The following is a 25,672-nucleotide window of genomic DNA, read 5'->3' on the forward strand; positions in this document are numbered from 1 at the left end:
AGGCACAGTGCCTGCGGAAGCTAGGGAGTGTGCAAGGCAGACTGGGGATTCCCAGGTAGATCTGTGTCAGCTCGTTCACCCTCATTACTGGGAGCAGGCAGAAGCTGTTTGGGTTAGCACACCTGAGGGGGTGCTGGCTGCCTACAGCACCATCACCAGGAGAGAGCCAGAGGAGAGTAAGACCTCATGGGCCTCTGTCTGGAATGAAGCAAGAGCTCAGTAAAATAGGACACTCAGGTGGTCTTCTCTTGTGGCCCTGAAGATGCCTGACCCAGATCTCAGGACTTACTAAACAATGAGTTGTTTCCTGACTGGGCTCAGAGGCTATGAACAAAAATGTCTCCACAAAGGGGAACATAAGAAAATTCCACTTTATAAAGAGCTAAGTTTCAGGTAGCAACAACTTTTGAAACAGAAGTAACATAGGCATTTTTATGCAAGATCTCTCACTACACACCCTCACACCCTGAGCAATAGATGAATTTGTCTTTTTTTTTTTTTTTTTTGAAAAGAGGAAACCTGTATAAAAGTAAGTCTGAGAGACACCATCTAAAGAGATCAGAAATATCTAGAAGGACCATTTCTCTGAGACATTGTTACACCTGAATGTGTATTGTTCCAGAATAATTTCAGCTCTTCCATGCGCCCAAGCCTGTTTTTCTACTAGATGATAATGCTCCTAGCTAGATCAGTGTCTTCCTCGCCCTTTTGTATCATCTATACTAGTGTCTAGTGAAGTGACAGGCATAGAGAAAGTGCCAGCCAGGGTTTCTGGGAAGGAAGGAAATAAGAGGAGGAAGGAGCAGTGTCGGGATGAGGCAGGAGAGGAGATAGGGAAAAGTAGATGGGCATGTTTTAGGGTTTTCCAGAATTACAGAGAACCACCCTCTGGGCACAGATATAGGTTAAAAAACCTTTTTTTTTTTTCATTGCAATGAGTATAAAATATCCAGAGGCCATGAAGTTAAGCAGCAGTGGACAGTTTTTGTATATAACTCTTATTTTCCAAATTCAATGATCCAACAATATTTAAATACATCTTACACTGTTTTTTTACAATCTTCTGCCTAAAGTTGGTCATATTCAATAAACAAACAGTCCTGGACCTAAGAGCAAGCAAAGGACTTCAAACAGGCATTTGAATAAGTTCTCCCTTCTTTTCCAAGGTATAGTAGCACTAAGCTTGACCCACCTTGCTTAAAACCAATGGTCTACCCTTTATGTAGAGTATCTTCTTTTTTCTTATAAACAGGACAAATTACAACATGGTCACTACTAGCAGATACCGTACCCATGACAGAAGTTTATCCCCTGGTAATTTCGCAAAAACAAGATGAGAGGAAAATCAAAACAAGGACTCCAAAGCTCTTCATCTTAACATTATCCCCTTCACTAATTTGAAGGGGAACATGGGGAAACCTCTATTTATCTAAATATGCAGCATGCTTATCGAAGTTGCCTCTATCTCTTTCTGAGGCATGAACATATACATGCATACTCATGCGCTCACATATGTGCACGCACACATGTATGCACATGCATATGCATGTCAGTCCTTTCCCCTGGAGGATAAAGGGAATGAGGGAGCATATTGGGTAATTCCTGAAAAGTCTGCAAAGTTAATTTTCTTTTCAAGGACACAAAGATATACTAGAAAGAATAATGTGACAGATTTTTTTTTCTGAACTTTTTAATGTTGCTGTTGTTGTTTTTTCCCCTGGATGTTGTTTTTCTTTGCCCATCCTTTGCTTCTCACCTAGGCCATTATAGCACTTTAGGAATACTCTGCCCTGGCTTTGCTCCTAGTTAAGATGGAGTAAGAATCACTCACCTTCCACCCTGCCTCTCCCACTAAGTACAGCTGTAAACCCTGGGCAGAATGCATAGGGCTACTGACTTAGGACTCCAAAAAACCAGTTGTAGCTGGCAAGTTAAGGAAGAAGACCAGAATTCAAAGTGCCATTGAGGAGCTACTGTGCCACTTCACCCGCAGGTGTTGTAAGGTACCAAACACTATAGAATTAATATTAATATTTTAAGAGGCTTGGAGAACATTTTTATTAATTTGGGTTAAGGTGTGCAGAGAAATTGTGAGAATAGTCTCTGTACTGTGTGATTGGCATAACCAGGATGGCTCTTGGCATTGTATTGTAAATGCAAGGGGAGGAAAACATGGATCCCCAGACATTCCACCATGCCTGTGGGGAAAGGGGTGAATGGCTAGCCAGGTGCAGGAAGAGAAAAGCCAAAATAAACCTTTTCTTATAACTATGAGCCATTTGGGGGCATTTGTCCCCACGGAAACTACCTCTCTTATGTAAATGCATGTGGTTAATATGTCTAACTCTGGACAGAGAGATGGCGGATGAACAGTAGAAAATATAGGAAGGCCTTTTAATATGTAAAGAGATATCTTTCTACCATTGTGTTGATTTGTAAAGTTTGTTTTCTCCAAAAGGATGTATGGCTTGCAAATTGAACATGGTCCTATCATGTTAAAGGACATATGACTAAAACCAATAGTGATAAAGGGCTTCTAATTACAATTTTTGCTTCTGTACTTCCCACTTACAAAACTATAAAAACTAGGTAAAACAAAGGGCCGGCGCGATCTCCCTCAGACTTCTGTCGGAGTTGCTGCTTGGCCAAGCTACACAATAAAGCTTTGGTGTGTAATCGAGGGACCTTGTTCGTGTCTTCAATGTTTTGGGTCCCTCCAGATTAGGCTTAACACCATCAAACACCTGGTGTTTACCGTTTTTTCCCTCCTGCCTTCCTGCTACTTGACACGAGGTGGGGGCACAGCTGTAGAAGTACACTGCCCGGCAGAACTGGAACCAGTATAAGATGACTCAGGCAGCGTGGGAGTGTAGAGCCACCTTCTGCCTTTATTTAAAGTTATGATATTTTGTTCATTGTGCGTTGTTACATCAACTTTGATTTTAAGTGGTATATTAAATTTTTAATTTGTTGATTATTGTTTTCTTTCAGTTTTACCCTTAAATTTTGCGCTGTGGTATGTGCCTCATTTATAGGGTAACTAAAATGAGGCACATTTATAGGGTAACTAAAACCTCAGCTTTTATATTGGAGACAAAAAAGTGAGCCCCAGGAAACTAGAAATTACCAAAGAGATTAAAGATAGAGAGGAATTTATGAAAATAACCCCATGAAAATTGTATATAAACTCCTGGGCTAAACCCAAAGTTATGCAGGTACAGTCCTGATTCTAAGGATCAAAATATTTGAGAACTGAACCAACAAACATCATTACTCAGGACACAGACCGGCCACTGGGTGGAGCACACACAGGACAGATAGGGAAGCAAAGGCTTTGAAAACTCAACTGACATCTGACATTAGAACCACAGATGAACAGTCCCCCAAAAGGCTAGGCTGACTTACAGCCTGAACTTACATGAAACAAAATATAAAAACTCTCTATAATAATTAATAGGATACAATTCTACAATTCAAAATTAGGCAGAATATAAAAAACAAGAAAAATTGCAAAAATCAGCAAATGCCAAGGCTGAGGTAACAGAGATGTTGGGATTATCTGACAAAGTCTTTAAAATCAAGTATTTGGAACAAATAAAAATATAGAAAGTTTCAGCAAAGAATTGAAAGATGTATGGAAGAACTAAATGAACACCTTAGTGCTAAAAATATATAGTAACAGAAATGATTAGACTCATTAATTAGACTGAACAGCAAAATTAACATGAATAGAAAAGAAAAGGAAAAAGTCAGAAAACTTAAAAGATGAATAAATAGAAATTATACACTTTGAACAATAGTGAGAAGAGATTTTAAAAGGCTCTGAGACCTGTAGGACAATAGAAAAGTTCTGATATTCATGTTATCTGAGTTCCAGAAAGTGATGAGAAAGAGTTTGATGCTGAAGAAAATATTCCAAGAAATAACAGCTGAAAACTTTACAAATATCTTGGTGTACATTTCTATAACTTTTAATACATATATTGAATCATATGCCCACTAAAATAGGTAATGGTAGAACTGGATTTCAAACCTATGTCTCTTCTACTCAAAAGCTGATTGAGATCCTCCTATTCATATGCTTCCATAGATCTGCATTTCAATTCTCTCAAACAGATAATCTCTCTCTCTCTTTTTTTTTAATGTGACGAGAAGGATGCTATTTGGATAATTTCCTCTAGCTTCAAAAGTTTCTGACACTGGGCCCTGGCTGGTTGGCTCAGTGGTAGAGCATCAGGCCAGCATGTGGATGTCTCAGTTTTGATTCCCAGTCAAGGCATATAGGAGAAGTGACCACCTACTTCTCTACCCCTCCCCTGCCCCTTCTTTCTTTTTCTCTCTTCCCCTCCAGCAGCCAGGTCTTGATTGGTTTGAGTGCATCAGCCACAGGTACTGAGGTAGGCCCCAATGGAGCCTTAGCCTCAGGCACTAAAAATAGCTCAATTGGGAGCATGGCCCCATATGGGCAGAGCATGAGCTGCAGACAGGGTTTTGGGTGGATCCTGGTTGGGGTGGATGCAGGAGTCTGTCTCTGTATCTCCTCCTCTGACTTGAAAAAGAAAAAAAAGTTCCTGACACTAAACTGTCAATACCACATTAACAACTATGCTCTGGGCAGTTTTCCTCAAAGCTGGGTTTTTTTTTTATAGATGAAACTCTCCAGTGGCCTAAAAGAAATGAAGCCACTGCTGAAATCAGCATGGCATGCTTTCAGTGCATGAAGCTCTTTACTGGCTGGACCTCTGGCTGACAAACAAGGGCAGGGGATTAATGTGAATTGTATATATTTTCCACCACTGCCCCTGAGAAAATTATCAAACAAACAAAGTCACCAGACCGCAGTTTTCAGTGAAAAAGGTGCATTTATGAAAACCAGCAGGAACTTCACCCACATTGGTAAAGAAAAGCAAAGTTAAAACCAGATGAGATCAGGAGGGTGGGGCCATGAGACCAAGCCAGAGAATGGAAATGAGTTTTATCAAAAGCCTTAATTTCATAGAGGTCTACCAAGGACAAGTAGCCACTGTAGCTCTCAACCAGGAGCCCTGTTAGAGAAAAGGGTTTGATCATTTTCTTCCAACAGCAGAGCTACAGGCCAAGAGAAAAAAAAATCTAAATCAATAACAGATGAGAAAGGCACTCCTACTTATGTCATTGCTGCATATGCAGCAAGAAAAAGCCATTGGGATAGTATAAAAGCAGACCCACTTTGGAATCAGAACTCCTTGTAAATCTCATATTTGCCATTGTACCTGAACTTGGATAAATCATTATACCTCTGTGTTGACCTAACTTTCATAAACTATGAAAACAGCTGCCTCCCATGACTGCTGTAAGAATCAATGCAGGTAAAGAGTCTGGCACATACCAGGCTACACATCTAAAAGCTTGAGTATTCCAAAGGAAGCACTTCTCTTGTATATGAAACAACAGTCACTCTCATTTGAAAGATTTCCATTTTCATCTTGTTCTCTGAGGCTTGAAGAACCAAGGCCGGGATGAATAAAGGTCTCCTGTGTGGTTTTCTGCATTCCATCAGCCTCAAGCTTTATATATCACAGAAATAAAACACACAATACTTCATCTGCATGGCTTTGAAACATCTCAGTGAAGCAAGTAGGCCACCTGGAATATCAGTATGAATTTAAGAAGAAAGTAAAATGGAAATATTACCCAGGATTCTTCAAATATGGTTTCAATGCTAAGAACCCTACTGATAATTCAGCTCAAATGGGATTTACTGAGCAGTTACTGGATACGGCATGATCTTTGCTGGCTAGCTGCCTGAAGCATCCTTGGGGAGGCAGAAATGACAGCCCGGGGTGATAAACCCGGTAATGGAGATATACAAGGAACTGAAGGAACATAAAGGAACCACTAACTCCAATCAGGAGGACAGGTGTGCTTAACCCAGAGCATGGTGTCTGAACACAGAGATATGCAGGGTTTCTCTGCCTGGAGGTAGGAACAGGTTTTCCAAGCAGGAGGAACAGTTTGTTCAGAGGCACAGAACAAAATAATGGCAGGGCATTATCAAGAGACCTCCTTCAGTTCACCACACTCTCAGAACAAAATGGGTAGAAGAAGAATCCCTTTTCCCAAAATCAGGATTGTTGGTTCTAAATTTCACCCAAGTGGTATAATGTAAGAAATAATATGTAGACAAAAGACCTAGGCAGGATATTAAACAAATCACTCTGAGCATTAGCTTCCTCTTCTAGAAAATGGATTAAAGATAGTCACTACTTTATAAGTCTGTTGTGAGGATTTGCTGATAGGAAAGTACTCTTTAAATTGTAAATCTATACACATGGTTAATGCTATATATTTATATATTTCTTAGATATGATCATTTATAAATAACCCATATTATATTAATCTTAAACAGCCATATTTATAAAGCATCAGATAAACAGTGCTGGGAATAATATTAATATATAATACATAGGTACTAATAAAATGTTCTAGAATTGAGATAGGTATAAAAAGATGTAGATATTTTCAAAACACTTTCAAAATGGTGAGTGACTAGGAAGAGAAACATCAGTCATTTATGACTTCCCATCAGGAAAGTGTAGGGGAAATATTTTATCATGAAAGAGATATCATGATTAAAAAAAAAGTAAAATAATGCAGGACAGTAAAAAAGCTGCTTGCATACATGGAATTTGAGAAAACTTGGCTAAAGGGTTATCAGGAACAAGAGGTAAAAACCATGCAACTTCCTGGGGAGAAGGAAGGAGAGTAGAGGATGAACAAAACAGAAAACCTCCCGAGTGAGAAATCCGACCTTCAGACAACAGCAGCTTGGAAGAGGAAGTACCAGAAATCTTAAGAGAAGGAACTTCAGAAAGGAGAGGAAAATGACCTAATAATGAATTCTAACCTGCTTGGTTTTCCGTTTTGCTTTGCTTTGCTTTTGAAAGCCTTCACGATGATTCTTAGGTGCCATTTCAGAACTTAGGATTTTTTCCCTCTATGTGTGTGGAGGGGCAGGGCAACTTATGTGTAAAACTTTTCTTTAATAGCATTGCAAATGATTTTTTAAACTTTTGTCTGGACTGTGACTCCCCTGAAAAAGCTTGTAAATCATCTGATATAATGAATAATTAATAATTTAAAAAAATTTTTTTTATTCTCTTAACCACCAACCCCTCTTTGTGCCAGGCACTTGGCTGAGTGCTAGGAATATAAAGGTGACTAAGGAATCCACGCCTCTGCCTTCAAGAATGCTTCCAGAGGAACCAGAAAGATGGCCAGCTGAGTGGACGGCCCATAGCTGCTCTCACAGGAGAGGTACAGTATTGCAGTAATCGCCTGGTAGAAATTTCGTGTTTGTGTGGCAGTGGGGAGAGTTGGAGTTAGGATTGTCAAGAGTCTTCCTGATTAAATGCAGTTCTAAATAGTGGGGTTTTTCCTTACTCAAAATATTTAATGAGTACCTAAAATTTTTATGCTGATTTGCGGGACATAAAACTACTAAATCCAATACATTTCTTCAATGATTCCTATGTTCACCCAATGAATATTTAATGAAAATAGCTGCCTTTTTTGGCCCAGGCACTGAGTTTACAGGAAGAACAAGACTGAATTGCTCCCTTCCCTCACTGAGCTTCAGTATAGTTGATCTAGCAGGCTTCCCCAAACTACGGCCCGGCCCGTGGGCCACATGCGGCCCCCTGAGGCCATTTATCCGGCCCCCCACCACACTTCCAGAAGGGGCACCTCTTTCACTGGTGGTCAGTGAGAGGAGCACTGTATGTGGCGGCCCTCCAATGGTCTGAGGGACAGTGAGCTGGTCCCCTGTGTAAAAAGTTTGGGGACCCCTGAAAGTCTTCAGTGTAGAGCTGAAAGACATTTCAACCAACAGGAACACTGATCACAGGCCCTGTCCCTGGGATGAGCATGCTCAGAAAGTGAACTTGGAAACAACCTGAGAACTCATTCCTCTGCCTGCACAAAGGACACAAACATCCACCTGTATTCCTAGGTGGTACCTGCCGTCCTGCTTCCCCAAACCAAACACAGAGCATGCATTCTCAATCTGAAGGCCTCATTAGAGCAGTATAGCCCTAATGCATGTGGGAGAGATCATGTCTGAAGATGGTTCCAGGTTGAAATCTCAGCCTCAGAGCATTGCCTCATGAGGCCCTGAGTACATGCCTAATTTCCCGGAGCCTCACTTTTATCAACTTTCTGAAAAGAGAGGGAAAGTGTAGCTGCCTTTTAAAGTTGTGGTAAGGATTCAGTGAACTAATCTCACTAAAGAGCACAGCATGCAGTGCTCAATGAATGTTGTTTCCTTGGGCTTCAAGTTCCTGTCCAATTGTCAGCTCCGGTAGAAAAATTTTCTGAATTTCTCTTGGCAGAATATGGTGTGTTCCCTTCATGTTCCCAATGTAACTTGAGTGCAACTTTGAAAAATTCAATCTGGGCCCTGGCCGGTTGGCTCAGCGGTAGAGCGTCGGCCTGGTGTGAGGGGGACCCGGGTTCGATTCCCGGCCAGGGCACATAGGAGAAGCACCCATTTGCTTCTCCACCCCCCCACTCCTTCCTCTCTGTCTCTCTCTTCCCCTCCCGCAGCCAAGGCTCCACTGGAGCAAAGATGGCCCGGGCGCTGGGGATGGCTCCTTGGCCTCTGCCCCAGGCGCTAGAGTGGCTCTGGTCGAGGCAAAGCGACGCCCCGGAGGGGCAGAGCGTCGCCCCTGGTGGGCGTGCCAGGTGGATCCCAGTCGGGCGCATGCGGGAGTCTGTCTGACTGTCTCTCCCCGTTTTCAGCTTCAGAAAGATACAAAAAAAAAAGAAAGAAATTGCACAAGAAAAATTCAATCTGTGTGCTTTCCCCACAAAGCCATGAACTTCCTGAGGGTAGAGAATATGTCTGTATCTGTGTAGCTGTGCCTAAATCCACTGCTTAGAGCCTGTTAACTGCTCTTCACCTCCAGCCCCTGCTTGAGTACCATGGCCTTTCCCACGAAGAGGATGTGGAAACAACGGGAGGCCAGGGAATTCCTTGACGCATCCTCTCAAGTGGAAAACACTGCTTGGCAAATCTCTGCCTCGGTATGTACCTGCAGTGTAAGATCCTATAAATTTCCAGGTGAGTGACCATACACTTTTGGCAGCCAAAACAAAGAAGGAAATGTATTTTCATGACTTGATGTGAAAAGAGGAAGACAAACTAGAGCTCTAAGGAAAAGCACAATTATCTTTGGTATTAAAAAACAAAAGCAAAGAATCATTTCTCTGGGGGTTTACACAGAAGACACTTTAATTTAGTTAACAATGCCCACAAGAAGCCCTGGCTGGGTGACCCAATGGATAGAGTGTTGTCCCACTAACCTGAGGTCATAGGTTCAATCCCTGGTCAGGGCACACACAAAAACAACCAATGAGCACACAACTAAGTAGAACAACTAAGTGGAACAACAAGCTGATGCTTCTTTCTCTTTCTCTCTCTCTCACACTCTCAAATCGATGGAAATTTTTTTTTTCATTTAAAAAAAACCAATGCCCATAGGCATTCTTATAGCATACAACCGAAAGGCCCTAGCCATAAAATCTAGGGATATTCTATGGGTCCTTTGCTATCTAGAGATAGGTTTTGTAGTCCCTAGAGGGAGAAATGGACAGCAAAGTCTTCAGACAATCCTGCAGAAACATTGCTATCTTGGAGCCCATTTGAAATGCATGAAGCAGCTGTGACCTTGAGAACCTGTTCCCTGCAGAGTACAGCAGCAGCGCTGCACAGGGGTTAAGAACGCAGGCTCTGGACTCATACTGACTTAACTACTTATAGTAATTCTGTGACCTTGGAAAATCACTAAGCCTCTCTGAGCCCCAATTTTCTCATCTGAAGAATGGGAAAAATAGGATCTATTGTATATCATAGGGTTGCTGTGAGGTTAAAATGAAATGTATGAAAAGTACTTAGCTTGGTATATAGGACATGGTAAGCATTGAACCAATGTTAGTTATTAACACATGCTTTGAAGGGAAAAATTATTAACTCTTCTAGCTAGTTGTTTTATCCAGCTGAGTGTGGTTATGCTTCACTCAGACTTGTAATTTCTATTCCTCCCTAGGAGGGGTTTTCTTTAGTACCTGGGCTAATGTGAGAAATACATAGAATTCACTTGATTTTGCAGATATCCCTTTTCTGTGACACCTAAGCCTCACTTCCTGGAAGAGGTATTACCCTTCAGGAATGTTCCTAAAACGGTCATGGGTCATGCAGCTCCAAAGCCTTCACATACCACTGCCCCTTCTGGAGTTGACCTTAGTCTCTTCCCAGTGTTTTTCTCAAGGTTCTGCATCAAATGTTACCAGAGTCACTCAGAAATATTCCGTTTTGGAGTTTCTGTGAGGTGTTTTCAGTAATCATTTATTAAACACCTACCATGTGCCAGGTACTGTGTTTGGTCCTGAGATGGTTACAGTGAACAAGATGGCATCCTTGCTCACAAGGCCCCAGAATGGGCTCCTCAGTTCCTATCTACCACATGCTCCAACACAGAGTGGCCAGCGATGTATCCCAGAGGCCAGGTCTGGCTCACTGCCAGCACTGGCTGAGGGCCTTGAAGAAAGGCAGTGGGCTGCACTGTGTGCACACCTGTGTGGCCCCTCACTGGGCTGTGCCCTGAGTCTCTGGCTGCTCACTGTCTCCTTTGGAGATGCTAGCCTCAGTATAAACATCTTGGTAAAAGTAAGCCTTTGTGATTCTATGAAGTCAATTACACAAACATTCAATTGTGTGTGTGCACTTACTAAGCTCAGGAAATGAGTACAATCGACATCTTCTGTGTTCCTGCTTGGCATGCTTCAGTTTCTCTTAAAGTGGTCTCTGTTTGGGAGGCAAAGGCAAAAGAGTTTAGAGCAGCCACAAAGAGAAGGCTCAGTATTTGTTTCCCTTCTCTCTCTGTAAGCACACTTTTGATCAGGACTGTCCCTTTTGTGTCTCCAGAGAACAGCCAGATTACTGGCTTGTATTAAGAGGCAAAGATCCTAGGTCTTATTAAGATAAGAATCCCTGCTCTCATCCCCCTCTCTAGGTCTAGATTTTATAACATTTTATGTCAGAAAGAACTTTGAGAGTACAAGGCAAGTTCATATTTTGAGTACCTTCTATGGCTCAAGTACTGAAATGAATACTATTATTTTATTTAGTTCCCCAAATGAAAGAAAATAACACCTTTATCTTATAGAGGTGGAAACTAAGATGCAGAAAAGTCAAATAACTTTCCCAAGATCACAAAGCATGTGAACAACTAAATTAGGACTGGAACCTTAGATCTGACTCCAAAGCCATATTCCATAACAGGGTTTCTCAGTCTTAGCACTATTAACATTCTGCACTAGACAATTCTTTGTTTGTATGTCCTACGTATTTTAGGATGTTTAGCAGCATCCTGGACCTATACCAACTAGCTGCCAATAGTACTCTCCATTTGTGACAGCAGAATTTCTCCTGACTTGGCTGAATGTCCCTCCATTAAAAACTGCTGCCTTTTAATAGACTAAGAGAAACCATTTATCCAACCTTAAGTGATCCGTCTTCCTGAAAAATCACTGAAATATCATATTACATAAGGCAATATGTTAGGGACTGTGGGAATGCAAAGGTGCATGAAATCTCTTTAAGGAACTCAATACAAAGACTTTGGAATCAGGAAAGGAAGTTGGGCTGGTGTGTGGGGACAGTAACTTACTGTACTGTTCACCAACCTGAGCAGCATTCTCTATACCCTATAAGATACGATAATAATGTGGATGGAAATTAGCACGGGTATGACAGTAAATCTGTGATATTGATTTTATAAATGAAGATATTGAGGCTGAGAGAAATGAAGCAGCCTGCCTCAGATTGGGCACCTGTGAGGAGGAAAGGCCAAGATAGGCATCCATGTCTGTCTGGTTCCGATCAGCATTCAAGAGGATCAGCAACAGTGGGTGGTCACAGAAGCCATGACCAACTGCAAACAGTCACAGGTGTTGTGACAAGAGACCCAAGTGCAAGTAGTTGGGAGAAGCTTCAGAAGTGAACTGCAAATAGCAAATTTGGCATGAAAATTTGCTATTTTGTGGCAGTACTGAACAAAATGAGAATATTCATCATACATATTTGGAAAAAGATATCTCAGATGTCTAGAGACATTAGCCTGTTTATATACCATAAATGAAGACATTCTTTTATTTAATATCATTAAGAATCAAATTGCAATATGTATGTGCCTCAAAAAGAGGGGTAATTCTAACTAGTAACATTTTACACTAAATCAAATTAGGAACATTGAGGCAATAAAAAGAAACTTTTTTTTTTTTTTTACATAACCCTTATTAGGAAAGGAAACTCTAATGAGAATATTTTATCTTAGTGTGTTCGTAGATGGAATCCATTCTGGAGATGTCTGCCCGTGTGTACATGAGAAATTTCCCTACACTCTGGAGCACTGCTCAGTGTGGTTCAGCACAGGTGTGAGCCCCATTTCCTCTCAGGTGATGACTTGCAGCACACCAGGGAGCCCAGCTGGCCCCATGCAGAGGCTCCAAAAGGAGAGTCAACCAGTCACGCTCACTTTGTTGTCCTCTTCATATGGCGTCAAGTCTTCCCTTCAGGAAGTCTGGATTCGGTACCCTCTCCAACAGGGTCATTTTTCTTTTCTTTCTTTTTTAAAGTGAGAGGAGGGGAGATAGAGAGACAGACTTCCGCATGTGCCCCAAATTGGATCCACCCGGCAACCCTCACCTGGGGCCAATGCTTGAATCAATTGAGCTATCCTCAACAACAGGGTCATTTCTTTAATTGAAATTTTATAGTTTTGGTGGGGGGAAAAGTCTTTTTTTATCATTTAAACAGATGACATACAAAGTGTTTAAAGTACTGGGCAAATACCATAAAAAGTATATATAACAATTTTGAGAAATTTTTCTAACACATAAGATAAAAAAGAGCCCAAGGTTTTTAACATATAAAAATCTGTCATAAATCTGGAAGACAAAGAAGAATGAATAATTTAAGAGAAAGAAGATAAAGTATAAAAGGAAGAATTTCACATGAAAAAATATAATTGTTCAAATAATATAAGTAAAGCCAGTTCTTGCCATCATAACCTTTAAAGATTAGGGTGAGGTACATTTTTTTTTACTAAGTAGTTTGGTACAAATTTTATATACAAAATTTTGTTCTCTTTAATGTCCTCTTAAAATTTGCTATTCTAGAATTTTTTTTTCAAGTTTCTGCTTTCTTGGAATTGTCAGATAGATGGATCCTCATATTTTTCCACTACTAAATATATAGAAAAAAAGGAAATTTTAGTAAATAAAAAGAAATTAAAAATATTTAAGGAAAAAGATTTTGGCAGTTAAATACTAACTTTATTATAGTGCTATGATGTAGTCTGTTTGTTTAGTTGCTGTCTACTTTATTTGTTTTGTAAATCTCTTCTCTCCTGAAGAATCTCTAAGTGTCTTAAGAAAGGTAGAATTTGTTTTCCCTAAAAAGTGATAAATACACATTAGCTGCTGAACCGAATGGCCCTTAACCAAGCTGAGCAGGGAGAGGAAGACGGAGATTCCGCTCCAGTGGCCGCCGAGTGGCCGCAAGCAATTCACGGGCGTGACGACGGGGACACCCTAGGCCCGTCTACCACACATTCCTCCCACAGGAGGGACTGGGCTGCATCGAGTGACCAATTTTTGGACACACAGTTGGCAAGGGAACAATGAAGCGTCACCACGAAGTTGTGAACAAGAAACCCAAACTAGAGAAAACGATTCACCTACCTCGCCTGCGCGCCTGGCGCCAGCCATTGGTTCTCCACCCAGCTATGCCCTCCGGCCCGCTGGAGCCGACAAGCGCAGAGCGATGGCAGCTGGCTGCGCCCAAGGCTGCTGCTGGCGCGGCTCCTACCTACGCAGGGTACAAAAGGGGTTTTGGTGGGATAAGCTACCGTCTCCACTGATGCACTTAATGTTGAGACCATAGTCATCATTTCCTTCCTTTACCACTTCCATTCCCTTGACCAACCTGCTTCTAGTTAAGGTTCATCACATGGTGCAATAATGCACTTTTATCCCTGGGAGTGTGAATCTCAGGTTATCTGTCCTGGTAACCCAGATACTTATATTTGTAGGTGTTGTTGCCAAAATTGCCCTTTCAGTTCTCACCAGGCATGGAAGCATCAAGAGGCACCCCACTGAGTCCCATGATTCCCAACATACTCCTCCTAGCTCCTGTATTTAGCAGCAACCCTATGTCCTCTTGGTAATGAGAATGAATTGCCCTTGCCTGCAGAGTCACTGCCTCTCTAACTCCTGGCCTGTGAGCAGGAGAAGCCAAAAATAACCAGGAGGCCATTGGAGCTGTAGATTTAGTGGAACCCTCACTGTGTTCCCTGGTAGAAGTTTCTAAACTTCAAACTATAGATCTGGAAGTTGTAAAAGGGGGAAGCTCACTTTCTTAAGTGGATTATTAAGTGATCGTGGGAGGCTTTGCTCCTACTTTCCACCTTTTGAAGCTTGCTGGACACAAAACTAAATATGCAAACAGCATTCAATAGTAGTACCATGTCTTAAGACTTAACCATGTAGGGTTTCATTCCATGTGAAAAAGAGCAATATAGTTGCAATCTGACACTTGGTCTGCAGAGAACAGCCACCACTGGGATTCTCAGTGATGCCGTTGTCCCTCTTTTGGGGACACTCCTTATTGCTTCAGTGAAGGGAGTGTCTTTTGGGCTGTCCTGGGGATGTAATTAGCTGGTAGTTTCTCTGGCATCACAAAATAAATACATTGTAACCTGTCCACCTCTCTGAGACCTTGGAGCCTTCTCCGATACTTTGTAATAGTTCTGGCATCTCTACATCATTTATTTTAAGCCAAAATTGTTTCCAAGTTTTAAATAGCTATTCCAGTAGCAAGTTAGGATCTGCTCCAGGTGTACTTGCCAGAATGTTAAAAATTAACTCATGAAAGAGCACTTTCATAGAAATAGGTCTACTATTATTTGGTCTTATATTCTTTCCTCCCTGATCCAGCATCTCAAGACCAATTTCTTAGAATGTTTTCAGAGTCCTATTAGTACTTACTGGCTAGGTTCTATAGTTCATCTGATTAATAATTCATTTCATCCTGCAATATAGGGCATACCTTTTTCCTCAGGTTATACTGAGAATTGACTCTAGTTATTTGTCCAGAAGCAATGAGGAGAGATGAGAGAACTTAGGAAGGTAAAGCACCTTATAAAACATCCTATTGAGGTAGGGCTCTTATAGTTACCTGACTGTCCTCCCACTATAAAGGGTAAGGGCTCTTTTTCTGGGCCAGAGTTTCAGAAGAATCTCTGGGTTCAAAACTCCTAAGAGTATCTACTGCCTGACCAGGTGGTGGTGGAGAGTGTCAATTTGGGACACTGAGGACCCAGGATTGAAACCCTGAGGTCACTGGCTTGAGCACGGGCTCATCCAGCTTGAGCACAGAGTCGCCAGCTTGAGCATGGGATCATAGACATGAGCCTGTGGTCGCTGGCTTGACCCCAAAGGTTGCTGGCTTGAGTAAGGGGTCATTGGCTCAGCTGGAGGCCCCCGGTCAAGGCACATATGAGAAAATAATCAATGAACAACAACTAAAGTGCTGCAATGATGAGTAGATAGTTTATCGCTCTCTCTCTTCCGATATGTCTGTCCCTGTATGTCTCTAACTAACAAAAAAAAAAAAAAAAAAAAAGAAAAAAAAAAGAAAAAAAAAGGCATCTACTCAGATAGTTCCTCCTACATTTCAGTTTCCGACTCACTGTAAGAATTCTGATTTTAGTGGCAAGACTTGCTAGCTTTGTGAATTCAGCTTTCTTTACAACTCTGCTTCTCCTGAAACCAAATCTTAGGCCAGATTTTCAGCAGGTCTATCCTGTAGTGAAGGAAAGGAAGATTATTTTGATTATTGGTTGGATGTCTTCAAGTTTTCATATCAAATCCTGAATTAAATGTTGGCTTACCAAGTCTGTAATTTTTTTTCCTACAGAATTTCTTTGGAGGTTAACTAACTTCATAATTCATGTCTTTCAAACAGAAGAGCAATACAATTTCTTCCATTGTATTCTATCCCAGTACATCTGAGAGAAGTCTTAGTAATTATGGTGCTACATTTTGCCAGGGATTAGTACCATGTTATGCACCAGCATAGGGGTCCTTGCTACCACCTGGGTGGTGAGTGATTCATTGCAAGAAGCTGGTATTGAGGAACTGCTTCCTAGGCCATTCCTTTTTTTTTTTTTTTTTTGGCATGCAAGAGATAGAAAGTGGGCAGGGGAACAGACAGGGACAGACAGACAGGAAGGGAGAGAGATGAGAAGGATCAACTCTTTGTTGTGGCACCTTAGTTGTTCATTGATTGCTTTCTCATATGTGCCTTGACTGGCGGGTTCCAGCCAACCCAGTGACAACTTGCTCAAGCCAGTGACCTTGGGCTCAAGCCAGTAACCTTGGGCTTGAAGCCAGTGACCTTTGGGTTCGAGCCAGTGACCATGGGGTCATGTCTATGATCCCATGCTTACGCCAGTGACCCTGTGTTCAAGCTGGCAAGCCCACACTCAAACCAGTGACCTCAGGGTATTGAACCTGGGTCCCCCACATCCCAGGTTGATGCTCTGTCCACTGCACTATCACCTGGTCAGGCCTAGGCCATTTCTATTCCAACAAACTCTGACTGGGCTTGGCTTTTCCCATAAGACCCTGAACCAAGGATTTGAGAGAAGGTAATTTATTTTGGAAATGAACTCAGAAGCACCAGTAGATGAGTGGGGAAGTGGAGATAGAAGGAAAAGAAGCTAGTAAAGGATGAGTTGGATGGGAGGTTCCCCTATGAGAACCAGGAACTTAATACCACTGGGAAGTTCTGAGAGGCTGCATAGTGCATGCCTCAGAATTGTCCTTCCTGAGGGACAAAGAACCTAGGGTATTTATCCCACAATTCCTGCTATCATTGGTGGGGAGCTGCTTCTAGACATATTAGCTCCCTGGTACTTCTGGTCTGCCAGCCTCAAAGGTTACTTGCTCTAGAGATCAAGGGTCACAAACACTAATAGGAAGCTGTGCTGTTGGTGCTTATGGAAACCATTGATGCCAAAATAATATGGGCAGGACACAGCAAAACATCTGTTACAAACAATAAAGTTCCTATGATTACATTATGAACATCAAATGGAAAACAATGCCACCAAAAAGTAGCAGCTACCTACAGCATATCTGCACCACAGCTGTTTTGTAAAGCAAGATATCACCATGCACAATTTAGTTGGGGTTTTTTATGTTAATTGGTTTGGCACCTTTCTTGATCAGACTAGATGAGGATATAATTCTCTGCATAACCAAAGAAATCTATGTGAACAGTAGCTATAGACGAAATAGACTCATTTCAGTTTTATTATTACTCAGAAGTTCCTTTAAATGCACAGTTCCCATCTCCTGTCTGAAACAGAATTTTAGAAATGAGTCTTAAGAATCATGGATACACTAAAAAAAAAAATTCACAATACTAAGAAACTTGAAACACTTTCAGAAATAAGGAGACAGCATCTGCTAATGTTTTATTTTTCACTTGTGAAAATATATACAAATATATTACATGTACAAGTTCCACAGCTGAGTTGGAGGAAGCTAACAAAGGCACATACAATGGGGCAGGTCTTTTCATACATTTTGCAGTTGAACCAACATTCCAGGCATGGCAAGTGACAACAAACACAACAAAAGTAAGGAAGCCTGTGTACATGACTCTGAAGAGCTAAATCAGGGAGAACTCTGCAGTGTGTTGAGAATAGAGGTCATCACTGCAGAAAATATCACTTATACTTAGGAGGCCCGTCAGAGCTGCAGAAAATGTATTAAAATCTGGACAAAGATACCAGAGGCAAAGCAAAGGCCAAGGCTTCACTTGCCAGCCAGTCTGCTCTCCTACCCTTTCTCTTTAAAGCCCAAAGCCTTGGCTGATTCAACGAAGCAAATAACAGGGCCCACTGTGCTCCTGCAGAATTGTGGTCAGCTACAAGGCGGGATTTTAAAAAAAATTTTTTTAACACACTAAATGTTTTAAAAGCTTGTAAACACTGTGCTGATGCTGGGGAAAACATAAAAAGAACATTTGCTCTTTCTCTCTTATAGGAAAGATATAGGCATATATCTTTGGCTTGCCACACATGGTCCCTAACATGGCCTTTACCCAAAATGGTAAAATTTGAGGCACAATATTTGAGATGATGGGATTATTTCCACAATATGCCAGCAAAGGAGGCCACTAAGACTTGGCACAGCCGGAACAGCTGACAACCTTGGGTGACGTGAGGTGGGGCTTCACGATGTCCGGCTCAATGGATTCCATTAGGTCGCACTCATTTGCCAGTATATGTTTCACCAGGCATCTGGAGGCTTCATCAATGTTTATATTTTCCTGAAGGTGAAAAAAAACAAAACAAACAGCTTATCTTATTCAATTTTCTAAATAATGCTGGAGCAGAGACCTTTATGTGACAGAAGGGTGGTATTTTTGGCAATTCATTTAAATATCCCTTCCTATAACCTATTCATGAATCCTCTTTCTCTTCTCCTAAGTTTCACTGATTCTTTCAAAAAACTTTATTTTTTAGTCCTTCACACAGGTAAAAATATTTATTTTGTTTTGTCACAGAGGAGGAAGAGTGTTTTGTAGGCTCATTTAGTAGGTTGAATTAAAGTTAGAGGGCAATTTTCTTATTTTTCATATACTCTTAGACTATAGCATTATATTGCAAAGTACATACCTGCAGTGTACTAAATACAAAGCCTTGATCTTCAATAAAATCAATTTTGACTGTTTTTTTATCACAATTTGTAGAACTTCTCTGATATGTTTCCTCACAGTCAATGTGAAGAGATAAGGACATCCTTGTCTAACTGTATGAGTACAAACCTTGTTGTCCAACCTGAAGTGTAACTGCTTATCTCTAAGTTTTGTATGTCAGAGTTGTTGATATATTTTGAAATCAATGCATAACATCATATTATACAGAAAATGTAAAAAATGGTAATGGTTGCCAAATGGTATTTATGCCAAATGACATTAGAAGTGAATATTCATTAGCATGTTCCCTGTTCTTCAAGCTCAACTCTGAGTTTACCTGCTATGAAAACTTAAGGGAACTTTGCTAGTTCAGACAACAGCCTGGTTGCTTTTTCCCATCTGCAGAATGGTTCTGGCGGTTACTAAATCTAAAACAAGTTGACGTGTTGCTTGCTTTTGTGCTTGTTTGTGATGTTGTTTTTATTGGTTTATACAGGATACCAGAATTCCTGTCTCTGAGCCTCCCCTTTCCTCATCTGTACAATGATCTTGATAATAATAGTATCTAATAAAAATTGCTTCCCTTCACCGGTATAATGATCATTGGTGCTTTCACAGTGTGAACATGCTAGGTACTTTATATACACAATCTTTTTTAATCCAAGATTTTTATTTCTGTTCTTACAGATTTGTTATTGTTGGGAGGGGGGGTCCTATCTACCTTTAGCTCAAGTATCTGCCTCATGCTATGGAAGCTAGTCTGTAGAGAATAGCTTACTTCTGTCCTCTTCTCTGCTGTGCAGGTTACTATGCCTTCAAGTCACTGCCCATGCTTGGCATGCCTTCTGCCACTCCTCTTCTTCCTAGTGTCATGCCCAGGGGTCACACTTGAACTACTTGCTCTCAGTCAGTATCCTGACCAAGGTAGAGACACACCCAGCTCAATGCTTTGCTTTGGAGTCCAGACATTTGCTTATGTGACCATTTGGGAGTCAGGTCCAGGTCCTCTAATGCCTCAGGTTCAAGGAAGGTGGGGATTTGTATTTAGCCTTCCTTAGTCTTCCTGGCCTTGGCCTCCTGGGCCAGCACATTTTACTAAATAAGCCCCATATTTGGGTGGTTATGGGGTGTTTGCCCAGTCATTACTAAACCAGTACTCTGGTTCCCGTTTGGATACTGCTTGTGTGTTGGAGCAGGAGGCAACAAAATCGTTTCCCAGACACCAAACATGGTATTTCATCGTATCTGTTTGCAGAGAATAAAACTGAAGTTTAGAGAGATTAAAAGACTACCCCAAGATCACACTGTGGGTGGGCCTGGAGGGCCAGAACTCAGACCTGGTCTTTTTGACATCCAAGCCTGGCTCTTACTGAGCTATATTCCTTTTCATGATTGTTCTGAAGATCAAGTGCAATAAAAAATAAGTCTTTACCATCACATTAGGCCTAATAGATGCTAAATAAATCTTGGTCCTTTTCTCCTTCAGACATTAGAAGAAAAACATGTTTCTATGACAGGAAAATCTAATTATAAGCATTAAAAAGGGCCCCTTTCATGTACAATATAAGTTAGATTTGCCAGTCAAATTTTAAAAGTCCACTCATATATTAACATGCCAGTTAAATGGGGTTTTGTTTCATTAATATGCAAGTTGCAAAATCTAATAATGAGGAAAGTGAAATGCTGGTTGGACAAATCAATAATAATCCATTATCATTATGAGAAAACAACTAGAAACTCAGCCCAATTAGGGGCAGCCTAGCCAGATCATTTTAGTAAAAGGTAAGTAAGATGAAACTGATGAAACGGTTTGTGAAGTTCAACACACTTGAATAAAGGTTAGTTGGTGTCAGCACTAGGACATGAGACCATGTCTAGTGCATCAGAGCCCAGGTGTAGCAGTGCCTGCTTTTAGACTGAGTATAGGCCTGACCAGGTGATGGCGCAGTGGATAGAGCGTTGGACTAAGATGCAGACAACCCAGGTTCGAGACCCCCAAGGTCGCCAGCTTGAGTGCGGGCTCATCTGGTTTGAGCAAAGTTCACCAGCTTAAATCCAAGGTCACTGGCTTGAGCAAGGGGTTACTCGGTCTGCTGAAGGCCCACGGTCAAGGCTCATATGAGAAAGCAATCAGTGAACAACTAAGGTGTCACAATGAAAAAAACCAATGATTGATGCTTCTCATCTCTCTCCATTCCTGTCTGTCTGTCCCTATCTATCCCTCTCTCTGACTCTCTCTCTGTCTCTGTAAAAAATAAAAAAAATAAATAAATAAAAGAAAAATTCTCTAGACTGCATAGAGGAACAAAGTGGCCCTTCATGGTGACTGAGCCGCATTCATTCATTCAATTTAACATGTTTTAGATTCCCACTAAGTACTAGACATACAAAGATAAACACAATAAAATAAGTCCTGTCCTTGACTGAGCTTATATACTAGCAAGGTTTATGTAAACAGCAAGGGCATAATAGGATGATATTTATTGTTATTTATTCCAAGGTTTGGAAATGGCATCTTGAGCCAGATCACTGGAGGGGCTTGAATGCTAAATTGGTGGGGTAAAGTCATTGAGATTATTCTGTGGGTAAAGTGTTAATAAACAAAACACAATACAAATCTAGTACTAGAGAAAACTATGCAGAGGCTCAGCACTCTGTTTTATCACTTAATCTATCAGTAAGTATTGAGTAAATACTTACCTGGTGCCACAGTGCTGAAGGCTGTGGCACACCTATTTCAGATTAGAGACTCCTAGAGAAAGCCAGAAAGAAGAGCAAGCCCATTGTGTACCCCTGTATTTACCACATACAGACTACAGGAAGGTGTGGTGGGCAGTGTTGAGCATAGACCTGAAGCCAAACTCTTGTCTCAGCTTCCCTACTTTTTGGTTGTTTGACCTTAGAAAAATTCCTTTGCCATGTCTTGCCTCAGTTTCCTCATCTGTAAAATGGAAACCAAGAAATCTACTTTACAGGTAATTATAAGTTAAGAATGTTAATAGTTAGCACAAGTGAAATGCTTAGACCAGTGGTTCTCAAAGTGTGCGCCAGGGTGCACTGGTACACCCTAGAAGATTTCCAGGTGAGTCTTATGGTATTCCAGAGAAATATTCAATATGTGCCTGTTGGGGACCAAAAAACCAACAGGTTTTTGGAGTTTAGATTTTTGGAGAACAGAGGTGTGGGGGATTGGCTATAAACTGACAGTCTGCCCAACCCCCCACCTCACTTGCCTGATTAGGTTGCAAAAGGCTGTTAAACTGTGGTGCTGGATTATTTACCCCTCCATGCTCCCCAGAAAGACTGGAGGCAAGTTTCTTCTATCCTTTCTTTGGTGAAAAGTTAAAATGATAAGTATGGTGGAGGTTTTGGATTGATGATTAAACATAAGAAATTGTCTCTTGAAGCCTTTTGGATTTCTATAAAAGAAGAATATATGGCAATATCTAAAAAAGCTTTAAACATTTTACTATGATTTTCAACATCCTATTTATGTGAATTAGGATTTTCTACCCTCAACATAATTAAGAGTAAAAAGCGAGGAATTCTTCAATGTATTGACAAGGAAATGAGAGTTTGCCTTTCAAATATATGCCCAAACATTGAAGAAATCACTAGGACACATCAGGCTCATGTTTCTCATGAACACAGAAATGAAAAAACAGAGTCGCGCTGGGACCTGCCAAATTTACTAAATCTTACTAAGAATGTATCTATTATATATAAAAAGATAACTTTTTTGTCATTTTTTAACCCTTTTTATGAATTCTAAAAAGCATAACTCAAAAAATGTAACAAAAAATATTTTTTATTTTTTTTGTATTTTTCTGAAGCTGGAAACGAGGAGAGACAGTCAGACAGACTCCCGCATGCGCCTGACCGGGATCCATCCTGCACGCCCACCAGGGGGCGATGCTCTGCCCCTCAGAGGCGTCGCTCTGTCGAGACCAGAGCCACTCTAGTGCCTGGGGCAGAGGCCAAGGAGCCATCCCCAGCGCCCAGGCCATCCTTGCTCCAATGGAGCCTTGGCTGTGGGAGGGGAAGAGAGAGACAGAGAGGAAGGAGGGGGTGGGGGTGGAGAAGCAAATGGGCGCTTCCCCTATGTGCCCTGGCCAGGAATCGAACCTGGGTCCCCCGCACACCAGGCCGATGCTCTACCGCTGAGCCAACCGGCCAGGGCACAAAAAATATTTTTAATGTCAGAATAAATTTAATTTTGTCATATTTATTTTGTTTAATTACCATAAAAGCTCGCTTGGACTTTATATTTTTTTCTTTAATATTTGACTTAATTATTATAACATATTTCTCAGAAATTTGTATATAGTGCGCCTACAATTATTTGTAGGATTTTATTTATTTATTTTTTTTGTATTTTTCTGAAGCTGGAAACGGGGATAGACAGTCAGACAGACTTCCGCATGCGCCCATCGGGGATCCACCTAGCACCCCACCGGGGGCGACGCTCTGCCCACCAGGGGGCAATGCTCTGCCCCTCCGGGGCGTTGCTCTGTCGTGACCAGAGCCACTCCAGCGCCTGGGGCAGAGGCCAAGGAGCCATCCCCAGTGCCTGGGCCATCTTTGCTCCAATGGAGCCTCGCTGCGGGAGGGGAAGAGAGAGACAGAGAGGAAGGAGAGGGGGAGGGGTGGAGAAGCAGATGGGCGCTTCTCCTATGTGCCCTGGTCGGGAATCGAACCCGGGACTTCTGCACGCCAGGCCGACGCTCTACCACTGAGCAAACTGGCCAGGGCCTTATTTGTAGGATTTTAAATGCACCCCGACGTCAAAAAGTTTGAGAACTGGCTTAGACCGAGACTTAGACAAGGACATAGAGTAGACATTAATCAATGTTGTCTATATATTCTTCTCCTGTAATCACCAGAAGAACATGATAATGTGTGTATTCTAGTCCCTCATTTTGCAGCTGAGGATGCTGACATTGAGAAGGGGTAAGTGGCTTGCCCCAAGACACACAATAGGAAGTGGCAGGGCCAGGTGTGAGCCCAGAGGGAAAAGTAAACACTACTATCTATTTACTATATGCTACTACAAAAAGCAAGGTGTTTAGTGTTTAAAGCACAGGCATTAGCCAGATCCTGTCTCAGCTCCCCTAGGAAAATATTTCCCCAAATAAATAAAGGGACAGCATGGGCAGGGCACGTGTTTCCCACACAAACAGGTAGGAGCACGCAGTCAGGGCCTCAGGTAAGGCTGGTTCCTACTGTGGACCATCTATCCACCACTGAAGTCACAGCCGGCACCCAGACGAGGAGAAGGAATAGGAAAATGGAGCAAGCTTCTCACTCCCCTTCTGTCCACGGCCAGCATGGTTCAGCAAACCGTGCCTGATGGAACTACAGGTTCAGACCTTTTGGGAAATTATATTGCAATATAATTAATGGAGCTCTTGGGCACTCAAGTAGACACAGCCAAGTGCACAACTTCTAGGTGATTGTGAAGAAGCAGAACTGCTGACTTGAGTGCAAAATGCTACCTGGGAATTTTTATTTGCATTTATTCAGGAAGGTAGTAACATCTCCAGGAGCGTCTTCTGCTAAAAAGGAAATTCATCCATTCTATTACTTCCAAGAGAGGTACACTTAGGCCAGTTCTGACTGATTTATTTACATATTTGCAATATGACAAAATAGTCTGTTGTGCCAACTGCTTTAGGTTGATGTGTGCTCTCATCTTTCTGCCTCTGCTCAGAATCTTTTCATTTATTTCAATAAGCACGCCTGACAAACAGGCTTCGAAATTACAAAGAAAGCATTTTAGTAAAAACAAATGATAGTAACCACCGGTTATTATTTAATGTCTATGTGGAGCATATAGCAGGTGCTTTACTTATGAAATTACATTCACATTCAACTCTCGCAAAAATCTGTTAAAGAGTTAATAGCCAGATCTTGGTCAATCTGTCATTCCAACCAAACCTGGCCTAACTCTACTTCCTATCCAGCTCTCATACATAGCTTACAGTGTCTCCCAGGATTAAAACATATACAAAATAAATTTTATCTGTAAAGCAGTAGGTCTCAATCCTGGCTGCATATTCAATTCACTTGGAGAGTTTAAAAAGATTGTTGCCGGGGCTCTCCTCCCAGACATTGTTATAACTTATCTGGGATGGAATCTATCCTTTATAAAAAAGATTCTCCACTTTTAAAATGTGCATCCAGATTTGAGACACACTTGTATAATTAAGATTGTCTTTAAGGCAATAGTGAACTCTCTGGAAATAGCATTTAATACAGTGATTTTTAAGCTGCACTGATTCTGCTCTTCCTGTTGATAAAGGCATGTGCATCTAACTATCTGAGGTCTTGGGTACTTGTCAGTTTTTTTAATTGGCTCTTTAGAACATCTGTCTGGTGGCAAATTATTTAATCTCTGACCCGCAGTGCCAGAGAGCAAAAATATTCTAGCAGAAACCCTTCACTTCTGCCTAGTTAGAGGCTGGCAAAGAATTCATCCTCCCCTAATCTTTCCAAATATGATATATCAACTTCAAACAAAATACCAAGTGCATCAGAGGCTTCGAGGTAAGGGCACTAAATTCCTTAGCCCCGTGAAATTTTAATTAGAGCAAATGGCCTGCTGGATAATAACACCACTGTAAGAAATTTTACACAGAGCAGGGGTTTTCAAATCTTGCCTCTTAGATTCAGCGCTTGTTTACCGAGCACATAAGTGCCAAACACTTTGCTAATTTCATTTACTTTAGTTCCTATCTAATATGGGGTGAACGTATGTAGTATTTCTGTCTGCTTAGCACTTCTCCCTCATCCTAACATCACTCCCCATTTCCTTTGGGTAACTGCCTCCTCCCTGTGCAATCATGAGCTTCTATTATGGCT

General features: G+C 41.4%; 2 protein-coding genes across 2 annotated transcripts in view; both read right to left on the bottom strand.

The window, feature by feature from the left end:
• The window catches only part of CTSC (cathepsin C), a 469,733-nt gene that overhangs the window by 261,644 nt on the left and 182,417 nt on the right, over positions 1-25,672 (bottom strand). The gene's annotated exons all lie outside the window — the stretch shown is intronic.
• The window catches only part of RAB38 (RAB38, member RAS oncogene family), a 64,039-nt gene continuing 56,059 nt past the window's right edge, over positions 17,693-25,672 (bottom strand). Inside the window, exon 3 of the mRNA XM_066360714.1 lies at positions 17,693-18,442. Coding sequence (XP_066216811.1) covers positions 18,290-18,442 — 153 coding nt within the window. The 3' untranslated portion in view covers positions 17,693-18,289. The remainder of the gene's footprint in view (positions 18,443-25,672) is intronic.

This window comes from Saccopteryx leptura, chromosome 1 (assembly GCF_036850995.1).
Source record: "Saccopteryx leptura isolate mSacLep1 chromosome 1, mSacLep1_pri_phased_curated, whole genome shotgun sequence".
NCBI lineage: Eukaryota > Metazoa > Chordata > Mammalia > Chiroptera > Emballonuridae > Saccopteryx > Saccopteryx leptura.